At 48.5% G+C, this 19,885-nt stretch overlaps 1 protein-coding gene across 4 annotated transcripts in view; it reads right to left on the reverse strand.

Annotated features, from left to right (window-relative positions):
* The window catches only part of LOC135906461 (uncharacterized), a 541,800-nt gene that overhangs the window by 114,925 nt on the left and 406,990 nt on the right, over positions 1-19,885 (reverse strand). For all 4 annotated transcript variants that reach the window (XM_065437842.2, XM_065437843.1, XM_065437841.1 and 1 more), the window contains one exon: positions 19,400-19,484. In XM_065437842.2, the coding sequence (XP_065293914.1) occupies positions 19,400-19,484 (85 nt within the window). The remainder of the gene's footprint in view (positions 1-19,399; positions 19,485-19,885) is intronic.

A 19,885-nucleotide genomic window follows, 5' to 3' on the forward strand; every position in this document is an offset into this window, starting at 1 on the left:
GGAGCCTACGGCAGGCATTACGAGATCCTGACTGGAAGCTTACCACTGTCATTGAAAGGAAAAGTGTACAATCATTGCATGCCACCGGTGCTAACATATGGGGAAGAGAGAGAGAAAGAGATAAAACATCTTTATTGAAAAGTCGCTGCTGGGTTCGAAATGGGAAACGGAGAGTCTGGGAGGCTAGCCCCGCAAAGCTCCACATTCCGTCAGACGCAGGCCAGGCCTTGAACTGTAGCGGCGTCATCGGCCAACCTGACGGCCCAGAGCTGGTCTTCTGGGCGTTAGCTGAGCAGTATCCTAGCCGGAGAGGAACTGTTCGACTCATCTGGACGCCAGGTCATGCAGGGGTAATTGGGAATAATGCAGCGCACCACGCTGCTCCAGGAAAGTATCAACCGGGGGAGTCACTTGCGTCGCCAACCTCTCTCCGGACAAGAAATCCACGAAGAGACCAAACCCAGCTACGGCCTCCAGAACCAGAAGAACTAGAAGATAGGATGCTGCTGCTGCTGATTACGAATGCGTCTACCCTCTATTAGAAGCGCGCGGTGCATACTTTTCCTAGGAAACAAAGTAGCGAGGGAAGAAAGCAATTTTTCTTTCTTCCTGTTTCTTTCCTCATTCCTTATTTCCTTCCTTTCATCATTGCTTCATTTCTTCCTTTTTTGAGAGTGTGTGTGTGTGTGGGGGGGGGGGGGGGGGTCCATTATTCGAGAACTGAAGATTGGCTACACACAGCTGCCTTCACGCTAGTCTGCGTACAAGCAGGTAAACTGGAAAAGTGTTTGGTTGGTTACCCTATATATATAGGGCAAGAAGGAAGGCGCTTCCCTAAACGCATGAGCGCAGGAGTATCACGCGGCGAAATGCGATCAAACAGGTCCCCTGATACTGAACGCGGTGGCACCTTCGAATCCTTCTGCGCAGATGAGCTGCGAGGTCTCAGTTCCCGCATCTCGCTCAACAAGGTGATGGTCTGCTACAACAAGTGAGCCTTTGCTACGAACTCGGTGGTGCGCAAAGACAACCCGAAGTGAGCACAACGACAAGGCTACACAGGCGCAGGAACAACACAACAAAGGCAGCTACAGGCGTCGCCGCAGAAGGAATACGCGTAGCGGGCATGAAGAGGTACAGCTAAACACGACAATTTTTCATTGCAACCCCAAGCTGACTTACGTTATCTTTTTTTCCCTTAACGCAACCCTTTCTGCTCGAGACGGTGTATTCGCGAGCTCGTTCCCTCTCACTCTCTCTCTCTCTTTCAACCTCGAGGGCGAAAAAAAAATGGGTTCACGCCGATGCGTCTCTCCGAGAACGCACCTCCCGCTGCCACCTCCTCAGTAATCAAGTTTTAATCTCGCAGGAATGGCAACTCCATTATACTAGTCAATTACCGCGCCATGTGACCAACTAATTTAATTAATCAGCACCACCGGAGTGGCAGTCGCAACGCCGCAGAGTAAAGGAGTAAGAAGGGAAGGGGCAAAGAAAAGGAGCGGGCGTAGCGACGAAGCAGGCGACTGTCCGAAGCCGTATGGCACCCGGCCGTAATTACTTTATAAAGTTCCTAATTAATGTTAATATCGCGCCAGCCAGGGCGACGACAACAACGCCGCCGACGACGACAACGACACGCGCAGCCTAGGCACCCTAAAAAAAAAAGAAAAAAAAAGAAAGAGGCGTGAAAGTGCGTCCTCCCCGCGACGACGTGAAAGCTAGCGGAAGCGCGCAGAACGATGCGAGGAAACGAAAGCAAGGCTAACTCTATGCCGGTAGATGGAGCGCCTTCAACGCCCTCTAGAGAGAAGCGCGCGCTCGCGCACTGTTCTTCTCTTTGGCGGAGTGCACTTTCGTAAGACGCTACAAGCGCGAGCCTCAGGGCAGCCCGCGCATAGTTTTACGCGAAGTCGGGAAAATTCCTCTCCCAGCGCGCGTAATCAACGACCGCGTCGGAGAGCGGCTCGAGCTAACGCAGCCAAAGGATACAACAAGAGTACCGCTTTTTTTTTTTTTTTGTCGCGAGGAAACTTCAGATGGCGACGTTATGAATACTTAATGCGAGTTTTGAGACAAGATGCACGGCACATCGGATCGAAGTGTGCCAGATCAACACCGTCCTATGGTGTGAGGTAAACGATGACTTTCTTTTTTTTTTCGCGGGCCCTAAGTGCTGATGACAACTTCACGAAGGAAACACACAGCGCAAGCGCCACTGAAGTGGTAAAGATACCATCGATAAGACCGGATGAATAAGTGACAGTTACGTGTTAACGCAAGTGTATGGTGCACCTTATGGAAGTAGTTGAGCGGACGCGGTAGGTAGGACAGCATACTCCGCCACTGATACGGGGATGCGAGCACAGCAACCCCTAAAGTTACTGTGTCTACCTGTTCTGTAATGTGCTGCGGAATCTTGAGCCTATAGTGAAACCCAGCAAGCGAAATGTATTGCCGCTCAGGTAAGCTCGCTGCATTATGATTGATTTACCCGAGATTTCGTGAACAAACAAAAATTTAAGGCAGAACGCTCCACTCGTATAACGTAGCCACTAATCATCCATGCAAGCAAAAAGAGCGCCACGCCACCCTCGATAACTTGGCAAGTACATCGACCCTCTTACCTCCTCCGTCGGGATGTCGACTGGTCTACCACGGTCACATGGTCCATTACCGACCTAACTGGACTACTACTCGACGATTTCTACCACCACCTACATCAGCGGCCTAATAAATTTTGTACTCGGTGTCGTGTAAAAGAATAAACATATTTTACAATTTGACATGTCCCAACCCTCTCACATAAAAAAAGAAAAGGAAAAAGTATGTCAGGGTGCTGCGCACGGGGTAGCGGAAACAGGGGGCGTATCCGGCGAGGATTCCTGCGGCGATACTATGGCCTTCACGTGACGTAGTGCTCAACCAGCCAATCAGCGCGCGCTTAACGGCGATACTATCGCCGAAAGGGATCGACGCGGAATTCATCCCCAGCTTGGAGTACGGGAACGCGCTTTCTTTCTTTTGTTTCGTTTTCTTTTTTTTCCTTTTGCGAATACCAAACGGAACAAACTACAGCAGATACAGTGAGCACCGAATAAACGTGCGACAAATTCACTCACACCCGAGTTTGAGAGGCAAACGTTTATATCGATAAACGTTTGGAAGAAACGTGGCATGAAGCATTTGCGTACCGCTAATGCTTGAAAGTGCCTCTGCAACGAAGGCACATACAAGTTATGTGAACTCTTAGTGCAACTGATACGAGGGGTGAGGCGAACTACGGTACGGCAAACCAGGTATACGGCCGTGTAAACAGCTGTTGGTTGCAATAAAAATAAAGCGGCCGTGTAAGCGACCTGTAAAGGTGTATTTGCCACGGTTAAGCCGCCAACGGGGCGAAGCCATCTTCCACAAGACCCAGCTGATGCAAAAATTCCGGAAGAATATTGACGTCCTGCTGATGAAAAATGGCGCACAGGTGAACCCGCAGGCTACAAAAATTGCGAGATGTCAAATACACAAAGCACATAAGCAATGCGACCGATGCAGAATGAGTTAAGGCGCTAAAGTTAAGAGGTTGAACAGCTTTGTTTGTTTGTTTGTTTTTTCAGGGACAACGAGACCCACAATTCGAGTTATTTAGGGCGGCTTCAAAATGGTACAATCTGAAGCCGTTTACCAACTGTCTTTCTCTCTTTCTCACAACTAGTTCACTGTGAGCACGCCAGACGCTACACTAAACCAGTCCATGCCCTGTAACCTGACGCAGGAACATGTAAAACTGGAGACCGCGTTTCTCACACCGATGTAGAAGAAGACGAGTGATTTATGATGCATGCAGAACCCGTCGTGCACAAAAAAAATAGAACGAAATTAAATAGTGAAGAAAATAAATTGTCAGATGAAGCGCAGTTTGGCAGTACCGTAAACAAAAAGTAAGGAAAAATAAAACAGAGAGAGAGAGTGGAGACACCCGGACGCAGGATGCGGTAAGTGTGGCTCTCAAAGTGCGCCCCCCTCCCCTCGTTTTTTTTTTTTTTTTCTCCCACCGCGCAGTCGTGTTTTGCAACGCCCGGGCAGCGAAATTAGTATTCATGCAAATTCAGCGATAGTTCGCCCGGTCTATGCCGCGCACGGGCCCGCGCGCTCTCCATAGGGTGCGTTTTTGGCGCGGCAGAAAAAAATAAATAAATAAAAACCTCGAGCCCGCCCCGAGAGACCGACTACCGCGGTATCGCGAGAGCCGAGCTGAGTGGCCGAGCGAAAGGGTGGTGCGAGTGCCAACTCATCAGGAAAAACTTGCGAGTTCGCGCGTTTTCGCCGCGTGTGTAGTAGTATATTACCGTATTTACTCGTCTGAGACCCCCATCCCCGATTTCAAGCGTGAACAGTTATTAATTTATGCAAGCCGCTACTGGATGGTAGTAGGTATCACGCGCCCTTCCAGTAACCGTGACGTCATCATCGTCACCGCGAATCCTACCGAATCGCGCGTCACGCTTCCAGAGCGATTGAACGCGGTATCGGCTTTGCTGCAGAGCGTTGTTTAGCTGCGTAGTGTTTTTTAGGTCGCTCGTTCCGCTGGTGACCGCGTACGCCGTGACCTTCAAGCTACGGGAAATGATTTACGCGGAGCAACACGGCAAATCGCACCGGGGACAAAGAAGTGAAAAAGATATCCGCGCGTCACTTCCGGTGGGCGCCAATGAGGCGAGTTCCTCAAGCTACGACGACAGCGCGAAGCTGACGACTTGAACAGAAACTTTCATAGTCGGATATTCTGCACAGCAATCTGGCCGCAGTTCGAGGCTTCAGTGAGTAGCCACGAGCAGAAGGCGGGCCTTACACGAGAGAGTCGTGTAAGGTCAGCCTTCTGCGAAAAATCCGAGAGAGAGAGAGAGAAAGGGAGTGCGGGCTTTACACGAGTCAATGCGGTATACGAGCGGGAGGGACGGAGCACGCGGAAAACTCGATTTGGGTCGGCGCGGTATAGAACGGAAAAGCAGGGAAAATAAACTGAAAGCGAGTTTTAGCTCCCGAAACCGCTTCGAGGTAATGCCGGCGTTTCGTCTATATACAACACAATGGGCGGCCGGGGCGGTGGAAAAAAGTTCTAGCGCCAACGGTGGCGCGGTTGCGAGTTGTACGGCGCTCCGTGGGAGGCGATGACGAGGGAACGTCCACGTGAAGCGTAAATTGTGGGACAGGTGAAAAAGCGAGGGCTCTGGGCATGTACGTATATATACAGGCAGCTGAAAAGTGTGAACAATGCCAGGTACAGTAGTTATAGCTCCAGGGAGTCGCCACCCGCCCGAGCTGAAAGTTTTGCGAGCCGTTCTCTTGTAATTAGCGCCATTACCGAGAGCGGGATGCAGGCGTGAAAGACGCGTGAACACACACGAACAAAGATGGCGAAACACAAAAACGCAGCGCATAGGCGATCGCGTCGATAGGAGTTTTGGGGCATTTAGCAGGGCGCGTCGGCTTTTTTTTTTATGTATAACGTACAAAGGGAGGTCGGATAGGGCAACAGAATGGATGCTTAGGGTAGGAAAGAGAAGTCGCAGCCTTCAGAGGTTTAGCTGAAGTGACGAGTCCAAGAAGTCGGTGTCCATTAGATCGAGTCGGTTGATGAAGAACAGGGATAACCACGCATAACTGAGACGGGCCTTCCTCCTATCGTGGACTTAAACAGGATGATGACGTAATAACGAATGCGGACGCACAGCAGCTTTTGCAAGATAACTTTATTGCACGAAGCACGTGAGCTTATGTAGGCACGGTGAGATCCTCATCAGCACACGTGTGATGCGTTTGAACAGAAAAGCATGCGCAATGGGCGGGTTATTCAGTCAATTCCTGCTGCAGATTTTAATGGCGATCATGATGATGAGAAGGAGGAGGAAGAGGATGACGGCTGTGGTGATTGCTGTTTGAAGAAAAAATTGTGGCAGCACTCATCTCACGACGCCTGTCGGCGGTAGATAAACCGATATAGAAACACAACGTAGTGGCAGAGTCGAAACGAATTATGGGTCAGGCGCGTACTGCAGCGGGAGTCCACTTTCGCGCTCCGCTACGAACACTTGGCGCCATCTAGCACTGCCACCGCGAAGCTTCTGAGTGGCCTCCGAAATGCGTGGCGCATTGGTGCGTGCGAACGCATAGAAACGCGTCACGCGGCAACCAAGCTCCTCTCTCGCGCTACTTTCTGGACACGCGGCGCCATCTAATGGCGGTGCTGTCGAGAAATCTGTGCGTGGCCTCCGAGACAAGCGCGGCGCGTCAGTAGCTGCAACGCTGAGAATTGTTCCCTCGCTTGCCACATACCGAGTGGCAGATACTCAGTGACTCAAGTTGGAAAAAGGTTCAATGAAAAGCGGCACATAACCAGTGTATCTGTGGCACTGACTGCTAACACGTCGCGTCCAGTTGAGCTCAGAATCGGAGAAACTTAAGGGATATTTTTCGTCCTTGTAGAACGGCACATTCCCGGAAGAACATAGCTAGTTACCCAACATACATACATACATACATACATACATACATACATACATACATACATACATACATACATACATACATACATACATACATACATACATACATACTTACATACATACATACATACATACATACATACATACATACATACATACATACATACATACATACATACATACATACATACATACATACATACATACATACATACATACATACATACATACATACATACATACATACATAGATAGATAGATAGATAGATAGATAGATAGATAGATAGATAGATAGATAGATAGATAGATAGATAGATAGATAGATAGATAGATAGATAGATAGATAGATAGATAGATAGATAGATAGATAGATAGCCAAACCCAGAAAGTGCGTGAAGTTCCGAAAGAATGATTTTAAACACGGTGACGTGCAATAACGGTAGCCCTCTGCTGTTAAGCCTGTGTAGCCAGTAGTCGATAATGCGGCTAAGTAACAGATATGCTTCGTGCTAATTGGCTCACGTTGCGTTTAAAATCTTCCTTGTTCCCTCATTTGAACTTCAGAGATGTAGCAAGCTGCTCCCTGAGAAGTTCTGACGCAGAAACATTCCCGCGCGCGCATGCACACAGTGACAAAGTTCTTACGGTTCCGAGCAAATCGCCCGCAGGTCCCGCGGTCCGTTCTCGCACAAACACGCGAACGACGTGCTCACAACCCGAGTCCGCCACATGACGAGACATTTCGGTGTTCACCGTCGGTGCGACCAACCCTGTGCCATCCTCTATAGCTGCTCTGCGGAAAATAACTTCCTGACAGCGTGCGCAGGACAGGGGCCGGTCGAGCGCATTAGGTGGTCGTCGTCGAGAAGAGACGAAACTCTTACCTGCCGCGTCGCCATTCACCGAGATGGCCGCACTCGGTGCGACGAATTTGCGTTTCAACCGTCCGGCGTAGGGAGTTTAGATGAGCTCGCGTCCCCTTACGTGGCACTCTGTCGCGCTTACCACGAACGACACGGCTCTCTCTCTATCTCTACCTAGCTAGGCTTCCGTAAAGATCGTTTCCTGCGACGAACACTGGCTCGTTTCGACGAACCCGGCATTCCGCGCGGCCGCGGGTGAAAATTAACTCAAGGATCCGAGAAGGGCCAGTTAAGAGTGCTGCGACCACGCTAGCGCAGGTTCGAGACTCCTTGGCAGACACCGCTTCGCATACTGCAAAATGACCGCGACGGTGGGGCCCCAGCCCGCGGTGAGGGGAGTATTCTTCGCGAATATTTAACGATGCATGAGTCTGGCCGCTGTGCTCGCGCTGCCTGCGCCCCCCTGCGGAAAGGAAGCCATCAAAAGTGGCGCGTTAACGGACGGTGTGGTTCGCGCTGAAGTTGACAGACAAATGCGCGCGTTGCGCGGCTAACGTTGGGTTTGTCGCGCACTTGCGCTTGAACTCGGGAACTGGCGAAAGCGTCTTTGACGAGCCGTCATTTCGCTTCCGCGGGAGAAGCGCCGCACGCGTCTGTATGCACAACTCTGTCGCGTCGTCTCGGTGGCAGTGGGGGAGGTGGGGGGGGGGGGGGACGACTTTTGCTGAAACGTGGGAATCGCGCGTCAGCGGCGAAAGCGCTCGCCGCTAGCTTGACGACGCGAGTCGGGAGCGTGAGGAGCTTGGGAGCAGCACTTCCTCGGAAGATACGTAAGCGCGTGCGTTGCGCTCATCGCTGTGCGCACGTAAGTTGCGTTCGTTGCAAGTGATGGACCGATCAGCCGTAGAACTGGACGACAAGTATCCATTGTAGAACAGAAACGTGCGACTACGTAGTGCGGCTATTAGAGATTAAGAACAACGAGACAGGGACCATATGGACGTATACAAAGTGCAGACAAATTTGCACTCTATGAGCTGGTCTCGTCCCTGTGGTTCAACTTTGCAACGCTGCTTTATACTCGCAAATTATGTCGCTATCAGAAACAAACAAACTGAAAGAAAGAAAATCTGAGCGGAGTGACTGGAGTGACCGACTCGATAGTATTACAAGATCGTATCATTCAATGGTTATCTATGGATATAGCAATGCTTATGCATTATCATCATCTGTGAGTTCTGATATTATAGTCATCTGCTGCTGTCTACGAGTCCACTTCACCTGCGGCAACCAGCGCTGGCCAGGGAGCGCTATGCCAGCTTGAGTGTGCAACCTAAATATGCTGATACGATTCGATAGCGATGCCTCAAAAATGATGCGACGCCATGGGTGTTAACAGAGACGCGCCAGTGTCAACGCTTGCTTTAGCTCTATGCGCCCAGCCAAGAGAGGGAAAGAGAGAAAGGATGCATAGAAACGGAAGTAGGAAGTTCCGGTTGCCTATCCTGCACGGGGATGGAGTAGGGAGATAAAAAGAGAAAGACAGCGGGAGCCGGAGGGAGAGAGAGAAAGAAAGAGAGACGAGCACGAACAAACACAAAGTTCTTTTCACAAAGTTTTTCACTTGAACCCCCTTTTAAAAGAGACCCTTCTTACCCCTCCGTCATATATTTCTGCCCGCACTGACCACAGCCTTAAAATCGGGGTGCCATTGTGCCGTACTAACCGGTACAGTGACTCATTCATCCCCAGGACAAGCACGGACTGGAATCGCCTTCCCGCCTCAATCGCACTCATCACCGACCCTACTAACTTCAAAACCGCCGTTCAGAATGCCTTTTGTTAATATCTTTTGTAAATTTTTTGTTAATACTTGTTTGTATTTTTTTATTTTTTACTGCATTACTTCTTGTTTTGACTCCACTCCTTTCTGTAACGCCTTCGGGCCTTGAAAGTACGTGAAATAAATAAATAAATAAATAAATAAATAAATAAATAAATAAATAAACAGCGTACATTATAGTTGTAGGGGGCGGCGCTCTTAAAGTCTATCGTAAAGCCCCGTAGACCTCGGGAATCTTAGCCATCTGAATAGCGCGAATAAGGCCTTCTGCGCGGAGGTTCTTTGGAAACAGTCGCCTAGACCTTTTTGTTCTGATAGTGGACGACTGTCCAAATGGTCCATCAATGTGCGCATTACTTGCCTTTCGGCACTACAGCAGGGCAGACATAATATGTGCGAGAGTCTCATTAAAGCTGGACGTGTCGCACGTGGGGCTGTTGGCCATTCCAATCAGTAGAAAAAAAAAGTACAAAAAGATGCAGCCTCAAATAACCGACAAAAGAAGGCCGAAGTGCGATTCCTCAAAGAAGCTATGCCCCCTCCTCCCAAAAATATCATCTTACGAATGTCAGTGATTCCCGCCGTGGTAGGTTAGTCGTCATGGCATTGCACTGCCGATCTCTAGGTAGCAGGTTCGATCCCGGCCACCGCGGCCGCATTGCGATGAGGGCGAAATGCTAAAAACACTCGTGCACGTTATAGAACCACAGGTGGTGAAAATTATTCCCGAGTTCGCCAATGCCACGTGTCCTATTAATCATATCGTGGTACTGGCACGTAAAATCCCATACTTTAATTTCTTTCATTTGAATTCTCGCAAGGGCCTCAATGATTACTGCAACACATTTTTCTGCAATAGCAGCAACATATAAAAGCACGAGCTGCCTGTTTCACTGTGAGCAGCCCCTATGAACTATATGTGGTATTCAGACTTCAGCCATTTGGGCTTCAGCCTGTTAGCGAAAGCGCTGAACAATCGGAAAAAATTACGAAATGTTATGTAACGTGAACGCTAATGCGACCGTAATGGAGAGCAACCAGCTGCTCCGAAAAAAATGAGTGAGTGAGTGAGTGAGTGAGTGAGTGAGTGAGTGAGTGAGTGAGTGAGTGAGTGAGTGAGTGAGTGAGTGAGTGAGTGAGTGAGTGAGTGAGTGAGTGAGTGAGTGAGTGAGTGAGTGAGTGAGTGAGTGAGTGAGTGAGTGAGTGAGTGAGTGAGTGAGTGAGTGAGTGAGTGAGTGAGTGAGTGAGTGAGTGAGTGAGTGAGTGAGTGAGTGAGTGAGTGAGTGAGTGAGTGAGTGAGTGAGTGAGTGAGTGAGTGAGTGAGTGAGTGAGTGAGTGAGTGAGTGAGTGAGTGAGTGAGTGAGTGAGCGAGCGAGCGAGCGATTGCTATGCTACCCAGCCCAACTTTCGCAAATCTTATGGCCACCTAGCGACAAAGTATTACAATCAGTTGCGGACACCCACTATATTGCGTCATCCGACAGCCCCCTTTTCTCCCGCCACGCGTACGTCCATTTCTTGATGAAAACAAATTTGCCACGCGCGACTTGCGCTGGTCGCGATAAGGCTGTTGCGTACGAACATTGTGGGCGGCACGGCATCAGCCTAGCGGGTGAATTAGCCCGCTTTGTCACAGGGACATCGCATTTGCAAGCTCGGACAGATTCAGCCCCCCAAAAAAGCACTTCAACAGAGGAAAAATAAAGTGCAACAAACAATTGCTTGTTCGTGCTCCACACCGTGCTGTTGTTCTTAAAAAAAAGGCAACACGTGCAAACAAACAAACAAGCAAGAAACTGGGACTCTGATGACCGAGAGGAACGACGCGGACGACAACAGCAACAGCGTCGAAATGCGGCTTCACTCTTTAATCACAATTTAGCCTCGTGAGGAAAGTGGGGCTGAAAGCTAGAAATAAGAACAAAATATCAGTTACAATAAACAGTAGAAAGGCCGCCAGATGATGCTTAGATGTTAATCGGGCGGCGAGTCTCGAAAAAAAAAGAAAGAAACATAATAAATGTAATTACGAATATGTGAACACACGCGCGGAGAGAGACAGAGTCAGCGGAGTGGATGAAAAATTCTACAGGGTTGGTGCGTACGCTTGGCACCACCGAGGCTGAGTAGTAAAAAGTAACAAGAGAAGAAAAAAAAAGATGGCGGAGAGGGAGAGATGCGTATCATGGTCGCTGTTCAAATTGGGGCTCTAATTAGCCGCAACGACACCGCACGGCCATCCCTCAACCCAGCGCCGCGCAACCGCTGACAGTTCAAAGTAGAGAAACAAAACAAAACAAAAAAGCGTGCGCGTCAGGCAACGGAAAGACCATGTTTAATGACCTCAAATGTGCGGAGCGTGGGTACAAAGAAAGAAAGAAAAAAAGAAAGAAAGAAAGAAAGAGCGAAAGAAAGAAGGCTCAGGAAAAGCGCGGAGGTTCAAGCATCAAGAAAAGAGAGCGAGGAGGCGAGGGCGCGCCAAAAAAGAAAGTAAGCAAGGAAAGTGAGAGTACAGCTATCGCGTTGTTGTCATGAGTACAGTGTGAAGGGAGAAAAAGTAAATAATAATAACAGCAACAAAATGAATTTAGGCCCAACACCGTAAACTCCGTTCATTTTACGGCTCCTTCTCTTCCTCAAGTTTCCCTATTTGAAAAGTTCGTGTAAGTTCTTGAATCCTTCATCGTGTATGCAAAACGTTGTTGCTGTAACGCTCCCGATGCGGATCACAAACGCGGAAATCCATAGCGGACGCAAAAAAAAAAAAATGCGCGACGTGCATGTTTAGCGAAATACTATGACTGTAGAATTATATGGTTATAAATCCAAGCATTATTTCGTCCTTTCACACTTCACGCGCACGCAGACACTGAACACGGGAAATCTTACGTACAAGCCCAGACCCAAAAAAGAGAAGCAGCGGGCAAAAAGCTCGTAACTGGGCGGGTTGGCACTGAATCACTCTTAAAATCGCGCTTAAAACCAAGGGCAAGAAAAAGGAAGGAAAACAGGACACACGCGTCGACTATTCCCCGTTAAGTGAAAAAAAAAAGAGCATGCACAGTGCACGTCACCACTCGTGTAGGGCGCGCGAAAGGCGCCCTTACTTTTTGGCAGCTACCGTTAGACGTCGCTGGCTGCCTCCGGAGCGCGCTCTACACAAGAGTGACGCGCACTGTACTGTAAACGCCTAGCAATACAGTGCGCGTGCGCCACCCGAGCGGGAAGATATCCATCCTCCTCTGTAGATATCCTCCTCTGTAGTTGCAATATAGGAGCAGATCGCGAACACCAAATGCTGGCTACGTAACGATTGATCGCGGTTTAGTTGTGTTCGTCTCCTTACCTTTCCTGACACGTGATACAGAGGGAGTAATGGGGAATTTATTTACATGCTGTATTTTTTTATTCTGTGTTGTTTTTTGTACAGTGAACGTTTAGTTGCAGTCGTCGCGTATTCTGTCTTCCTTCTACTGCTTGTCCTTCGCTTTAGGCACATTTTGAAAAACGAAACGAAAGCAACCTCATATTTCGAGAGCTGCCGCTGTCACTTAAGGCTGCAGCACGTAACTCTTACAAAAGCAAAAAGAAAAAAAGGAAACACTGCAACAAAACTCAGGAGAGCTCGGAGAGAAAGCTGGGCTTGGAAAATGCTAATCTGAGAACCGTTACGCCGGCGTGCGGAAGAGATAGAGAGACAAAATGTTAAATTCATTTCTTCAAAGCTGGGAAACAAAAACTGTCCCGAAGAAATGACAAAGAGAGCAGAGGCCACCTTTTAAAGCCCGGTCGATGAAGCGATGGCCAGTCAGAAAATGACACGTGATGACAGGAGCGGAGGTGATGATAATGGGTGCCCCGGCGTTAATCACGGCTCATTAGCACTAATGACGAGCTGCGAGAGAACGCGGAAGACAGGGAGGGGGGGCCTCCCCAAAATGATGTTTTCACTCAAAAGTTACTTAATCAGCAGCATTTCCTTCTCTTTGTGAGGAAAAAAAAGCACACACAGCGCTTCGCTCGGTCCAAACGTTCCAGGTTTCCGTCAATTCCGTCATGCACGTACCTGGCGTACCGGATGTGCCTGGATTCCATCACGCAAACCGATAAGAAGGCGATCGCAATTAAAGGAGTTCACGTTGAGATGGTGGCTTGCCGCTACTCTTAATAAAAAGTGTGCAATACCGGTACTTACATATGGGAAAGGAATCTGAAGGCTAGCCATGAATCTTGAGAAAAAAAGTCTATAAGACTGCGCAATGAGCGACGGAAGGAAAAAAAAAAAGTTGCAGTTTCGTCCGAAACGTGAAGCATTGATTGCAATAGCAAACATTTAGGCAGCCATACGAAGTAAGGGTAGTAGTTTCATCAGCTGTACAGAGTGCAGTAAACGTTCACGTACTAACTAAATTAAGGAGCATGGTGCTACGCGCGCAAACGCAAACATGAACAGGTCGCACTCGATGACCGCGGGCACTCGCCGTCAGATTGCTGGCGTGATGAAGAGCGGCAGCAGCGGGGAGCGAACGTTTCGTGCTGTCTTTATCTTCAACGCGTGGCCGAAATTTGAGATTGCGCGAACTCCAACACTTAAGCGCGCAAGAACACAGCGCACGCGAAGCCGCGCACCATCTCGGTCCGCACCACTGTTGCACCCGCCGAAGATTACTGTAAAAACAGGAATATAGGTCGAACTTAGTAGAACTACGTAGACCAAAGTGTTGTTCCTGGACACGAAAAATAAAGGGTTGATTGATTGATTGATTGATTGATTGATTGATTGATTGATTGATTGATTGATTGATTGATTGATTGATTGATTGATTGATTGATTGATTGATTGATACAGCCACATAGAGTTTACGGCTTGCCAACTAACGAGCTTGATTCATGAAGACGGCAGCATAACGATCATCTTTGGTAGCAATTACCAGGAAAACCAGCCTTCACTCAAAGCCATTAAAGACAAAAGCCCGGGGGCTAGCAAGCATTGTTCGTTGACGATATCATTAAGAAAACGCGTTCCTCGCTTTCAACTTGCTCAAATGAAACAATGAGTGCTGCAGTTGGGGCTATGAAAGCTAAACATTACGCGCATCAACGAATCGCCAGGTGTCGCATTAAACGCTGATCCGCGAAACGAGCTCGTTAGTAGTGGTCCTCTTCGAATGTGTCCGCGATAAAGAAAGGCAGTTTCGATACAATAAAGCGACATACGTTTGAAAGAGCTTCACTAATGTCACTATTTTCCCGGAGTCTGTGAAGACCGTACAAATTTTGCAGATTAATAAAGGAACCATGAAATGACCTGGCACGAGGCATAAGAAAGACGTTCTTATCGCCGGCTTCATCGCATCAAAACACGGTGACGTTTATCCCAAGGGCCATATTTATCGGAAATCGAAGGCCGCAACGTTAAGGAGAGATATTTATCGCAACGACGTACGTTGAATCCCGCGCTTATAAATCCTTTCTAGCACCGCATTATTATCGACTCTTCGAATGGCATTGTCAACCGCTCTGGCGTACGCTAAAATGTCCGCATGTCTCAGAAAGTTTCCGAAAGGACAACTACCCCAAAACGTGGGCTCATGCGAGTGCGATGCCGAAAGCGGCAGACGAAGCGAAAAATTTTTTTTAAAAAAAGGACGTAAGGCTCCGTTCACACTTGGGTAGCGAAAAGAGAGCGAACTGGCCAAGGCGGGCGGTAAATCTTTCCCGCCCATGTCGAAAGCGTTCACATTGGTTTCGCCACCACCCCCGCCGCTTTTGCCAAATCTATACCTGCTGTGAGCAAATTTGTCTGCGTCGTGGCGTACGTCTTCAGACCATTTCCAACATCTTGTTCATCTGTACAGGGCGTTTCACGTAACTTGAGCAACGCTCTAAAAATGTGCAAACGCCACACAGCTGCACAGAACCAAGGTAACGTTGTCTGCCGTCGCTTGGAGACAGATCATTTTTTGCATTCCGTCTAATATTATAAGCAGCCTTAATAATTCAACTTCTCGATTATTATAATTAGATGAAAAGTGACAATAACAAAATTGCAGACCAACATGAGAAACCCCCGATACACATTCCTGCTGTTCAATACGTGTTCAATACGTGCTACATAAAAGTGTTTTTCCAAGCGTGAAAGAAGCCCGCGAATACACGCAAAATTGCCGCTCGAATGGCCACTCGGGGCACCTTTCAGTACGAACGCTGAGCGCTACTGAGCAAGCAGACAGATTTATCGACACACACACACACAATTACCAATGTGGCGCTGCGTGTTTAGGTAAAATGCATTACTTCACAGACGATTAAGACCCAATAAGAGTTCAATGCGCTCATCGCCAGGCACAACATTCGCATCCAAAGCGCTGCGCGTAGTGTCACAAGGTTCACAAAACACACCCGGTGTGTCAAAGTACCGCGAGAATCATGGCAGAATCTATCGTACACTTACAGAGTCTGAAAACAGCATCGCGACAGGCAGTTATCTAGTTATGCGTTCCGTTATGTAGCTATATGAAGACAAGTAAGCCACCTCGTCTTCAAGACCGCCAACTCCTGTGCGTGCTTTCGGACTCGTTTCTCTACAGCGGCTCTTGACGTGCACCAAATGCGCGGGGTCGAACCCGCGAGCTTGAGATCAGCTACGTAACGCCGTAGGCTACCGAGGTGGGTTTTTCTTCCGTACCTTCCTAAACTCGTGTGCGGAACTTCGCAAATCTTCGTGGCATTTGGCTGCCTTCAATGACTCTTCAGTGTTTTTCATGCTTTAGCATCGTTTGCCCTGCGAAGAAGAGTAACCGGGGCCACAAAAGGCACCAATCTCTCCTCTAAATTTATATCAATAGAAAAAAATTCTTTATATTGACCTTGAAACGAGCAAACAAAAAAAGTAAACAAGAATGGCGCGAAGCATACCAATTACAATAGCCCTAGCCATTTCTAAGTCGAACATTTGCTCACTGCAGAAAGAGTCGATTGGAAGAACATCGTGAGAGAGTGTGTATAAAGCGGTGAAAAAAAGGGGGGAATATAATAGAGTTTCTCGACAAATATTATTATTACCAGGTGTCAAAAACTTAGAAGATCAGTTGCGCACGACGTTGTCCTCGTTGCGTTGGCTGTCAAATCATCCTGCAATGTTGCGCAGGTAATAAGACTACGACTCCTTTCCCACAATACGTTCCAGCACCCCGTGGCTTGCGGTGTACTAATAGATACGTATAAACGGCGCGGAATAAACAGTAAAGGCAGGCCATTAAGACGTAAACGCGGGGTGCACTTCGAAGCTGCTGATGTACCGCGCACATGGCAACGATAACGAACCATATTGAGCGACAGAACGTTTTCTTTCGTAGCTAACCTCCGGGCGCCCGCGGCGAAACATACGGTACTTCAACTTCCTCCTCCAACGTGCCGCGCGTGCTATACGTGACCCACGGTGACCCTCGAGCTTGCCGTCCTTCCGCTGCGGACAACGTGTACGACATAACGCAGAAAACGAAACTATAGAAGCCGCATCCTCCGCATGCGCAGCGCCCGTGCACGTCAGTGGCAGTGGCCTTTCACGGGTCGCGGACGCGCGCGGCGAAGCGCGGTTCTCCATCGCGACCCGACGACGAGACGAGAGAGAGAAGGAGATTCTTGAAGATGGGAAGGAAAGGTGGGGTAAAGTGCAGCGCAGTAACTGTCTCTCAGCAGAGGACACCTCAACCGCGACGAGAGATTGCGCGTTCTAAACCGCGAGCCGAGGGAGGGGGGGGGGGGGGGATAATTAAAACGCGAGCTAAAGACGGCGCTCGGCGTGCGCGACCGCATTCACGGATGCTGAACGGTTTAACGAGCTAGCTGTGGCGGAAAGGGAGCGTCTTCGCGTTTGGGACAGCGAAAAAAGCGAAGAGGAAGGTGGGGGGGTGGGGGGGAGGGCGCTGTCGGCACGTTGACAGCTAGCTGCGCTCGGGACTCCTTCAGTCACTCGCGCGAACGAGCCGCAAGACGTGAGTCCTCTGAAAAAAAAAAGTGTGAGCGAGTTGGAAGAAGCGGGTTTTGAAACACCTACACCCGAGACGGGCGAGGGATCCTGCCTTGTCACTATAATGCACGTCGCTTACACGTGTTAACCGTCTACTTGAAAGAGTCGACGCTGTTTAGGGGACAAGGGATGCGGGCGCCTCGGCAGCAATGAGACTGCGGCCCGCAAGTAACTTTGGGTCCAGCGTCCTACAAGCATAGAAAGCCTGAAAACATCGGTCAATTATGACGAAGGAAACAGCGGGCTTGGTTTCGAGGGTACGGTATAGGTTTCATAAGCAATCATTGCAAAGAATGCTACGCACTACATGAAAATGAAAAGCGCAACTGTCTAATAATATAGCAACTTCTTTATTAAGCAATCATTATGTTGTACTTAGTAACAGCCGACTTACGTACAGCAATCTACATCCGAAGTACGAAGATTTCCGAAGTACGAAGGTTTTGAGACTTTCTTTGCTAATTTAAAATTATAATCCTTACTTAAATCGCGAACAGCGTGCTGGATTCTATCACTAGAAATAATTATAATTTCATTTCCCTGAACGTCCCGCAACACATATTGGCCACTTGTCAGTCCCTTTAATGGTGCTTATTTAATGACATATATAAAACAGTACTTTGCTTAAAATGATGAGCTTGCGAAGGCGTTTGAAGCCAGAACGACGACGTAAAGGCAAATATACCTATGTGTCGGCCATCACTCGCATACTGGCTGACAAAATATCGCGTTGGAGATCCGTGCGCCCACACGTAGCTCGCGGCAAAAGCACAGAAGTTTGTGTATTCATCGAAATTCACCTGTTCAAGCCTAGATGGCGATACTGGTTTTTTGGGACACGAAACGGAAGGACGAATGGAACGGAGCAGAAAATGACCCGGGAACCCAGCCAAAGATTACTACGCATTAACACGAGCGTCTTTTCATGTTTGCTCGACGTGAGAGACGCCCCAGTATGCGCTTTAGAATCTAAGAAACACCAGTCATGCTTCAAGTAGGGATAATGTTGGTTTAATATGTGTTAACTGCAAGATCGATATGTACAGTTGTGATTACCTGCAGATGAAAACTGTCGAAAATATATGGGGCTCTGTTTTGCCGCACGACTGCGACACACGGGTTACCGTGATGTGTGTAGAGGTGAACAGTTTCAGTCGCTGCAAGCGAATTTAGTTTCTTGATTTCACCGAGTGGCTCGCAAGCTTCTTCGTTCGCTTGTACAAGCGAGTAAAGAATGAAAAAGCCCAAGCAAAGCGTTACATATAGTGTTTCCTAGGCGTGTTTGAGCTCGAGTTACCTTGGGAGAAAAAACCATACGCACGTAACTTGACGAACTTGATAATAGCAGTGGGTAGCCGGGCTTGTTGATACCACAACATGCTTCAGCAAACAGCGCAATAATGAAACACAGAAAAGTAGCCCCTGTTTCGTGTGCACCTTTCCATGTGTCTTTCTCTTGCGCTGTTCGCTGAAGAATGCGTACGTAATTTGATGCACTCAGGATCCCTCGTGTACGATCAAAGCTGCAGGTGAACTGAGTCGCATCATTCATTTAGACCAGTAACTATAGGTCAATGAGCAGCAACCTGAAAGCTATACCGATAATTGCTGGTAGCAGTGCGGGGCTGTACAGAACGGCTAACGTGTGATTTACGACATTCGCTCCCATTGCAGCCCGCCTGACGCGGCAGGCCGCATTTTTTTCTTTGTTTATTCCAGCGGCCGTGCTACACCGTAAAAACAGTTGCACCTTTTGGGGTGTATATTTGTCATACAACGATGATCGTCACCTGTCTTGCCCGCATTTCCTTTCTTTAACGCTGCGAGCGCGGTACTCCCAAGTCACGAACGGCATGCCCGTTATCAGCATGACGGAGCATTCTCGACAGGAAAGTAACGAGCGCAGCGTTTTCAAGAAAGGAAAAGCAAGCAAGACAGACGACGATTATTGCTGTATGGCAAACCGACACCCCAAAAGGTGCAACCTTTTTTACAGTGTACCACTTTCCCGTGACGTAGAAAACGCCGCGTTGTATGATTCGAGCGGTGTTGCTCAAACACCCAATCAGCGTGCGCTGAAATCGATCTGTGACGCCACAGAGATTTAGCGCCTACAAGCAACACCGAAAAGTCGAAGCAAGGGCTGGCCTACACTCACCTTGGAGAACCGCCAGGAGTCGTGCACGGGACATTCTTTGGAGTTGCACCATGCAAAGTTGCTTGAGCTCTTCCAGCGGTATGTGCTGACGACGTCGTTACCACCGCAAAAGGGAGGGGGAAAAAAAGAAACCAAACACGACATCAAAGGGAGACAAAATGGGCGTCGCCAAACGATCGCTCTGCGGCAGTGACAGAGAAATCTTAAAGGTGAACTAACACGACATTTTCGCCTTGTAATTTCCTGCGTTGAATGAAAGGCATTCGATCCCGAAACCCTATACATACTGGGAAGCCTAGGCGCTCCCTAACTAATTTACCCTACACATATAGTTAAACCACGATCTAACAAAACTCGATTTTACGAAGCTCCCGATATAACGAAGAAATTTCCATTCCTCGGCAGGTGCTCATAGGGTTCAATGTTATCATCAACACGAATTACCGAAACAAGCTTGGACGAACTCCATTTAACGAAGTTTTTTCC

This window comes from Dermacentor albipictus, chromosome 9, assembly GCF_038994185.2.
Source record: "Dermacentor albipictus isolate Rhodes 1998 colony chromosome 9, USDA_Dalb.pri_finalv2, whole genome shotgun sequence".
NCBI lineage: Eukaryota > Metazoa > Arthropoda > Arachnida > Ixodida > Ixodidae > Dermacentor > Dermacentor albipictus.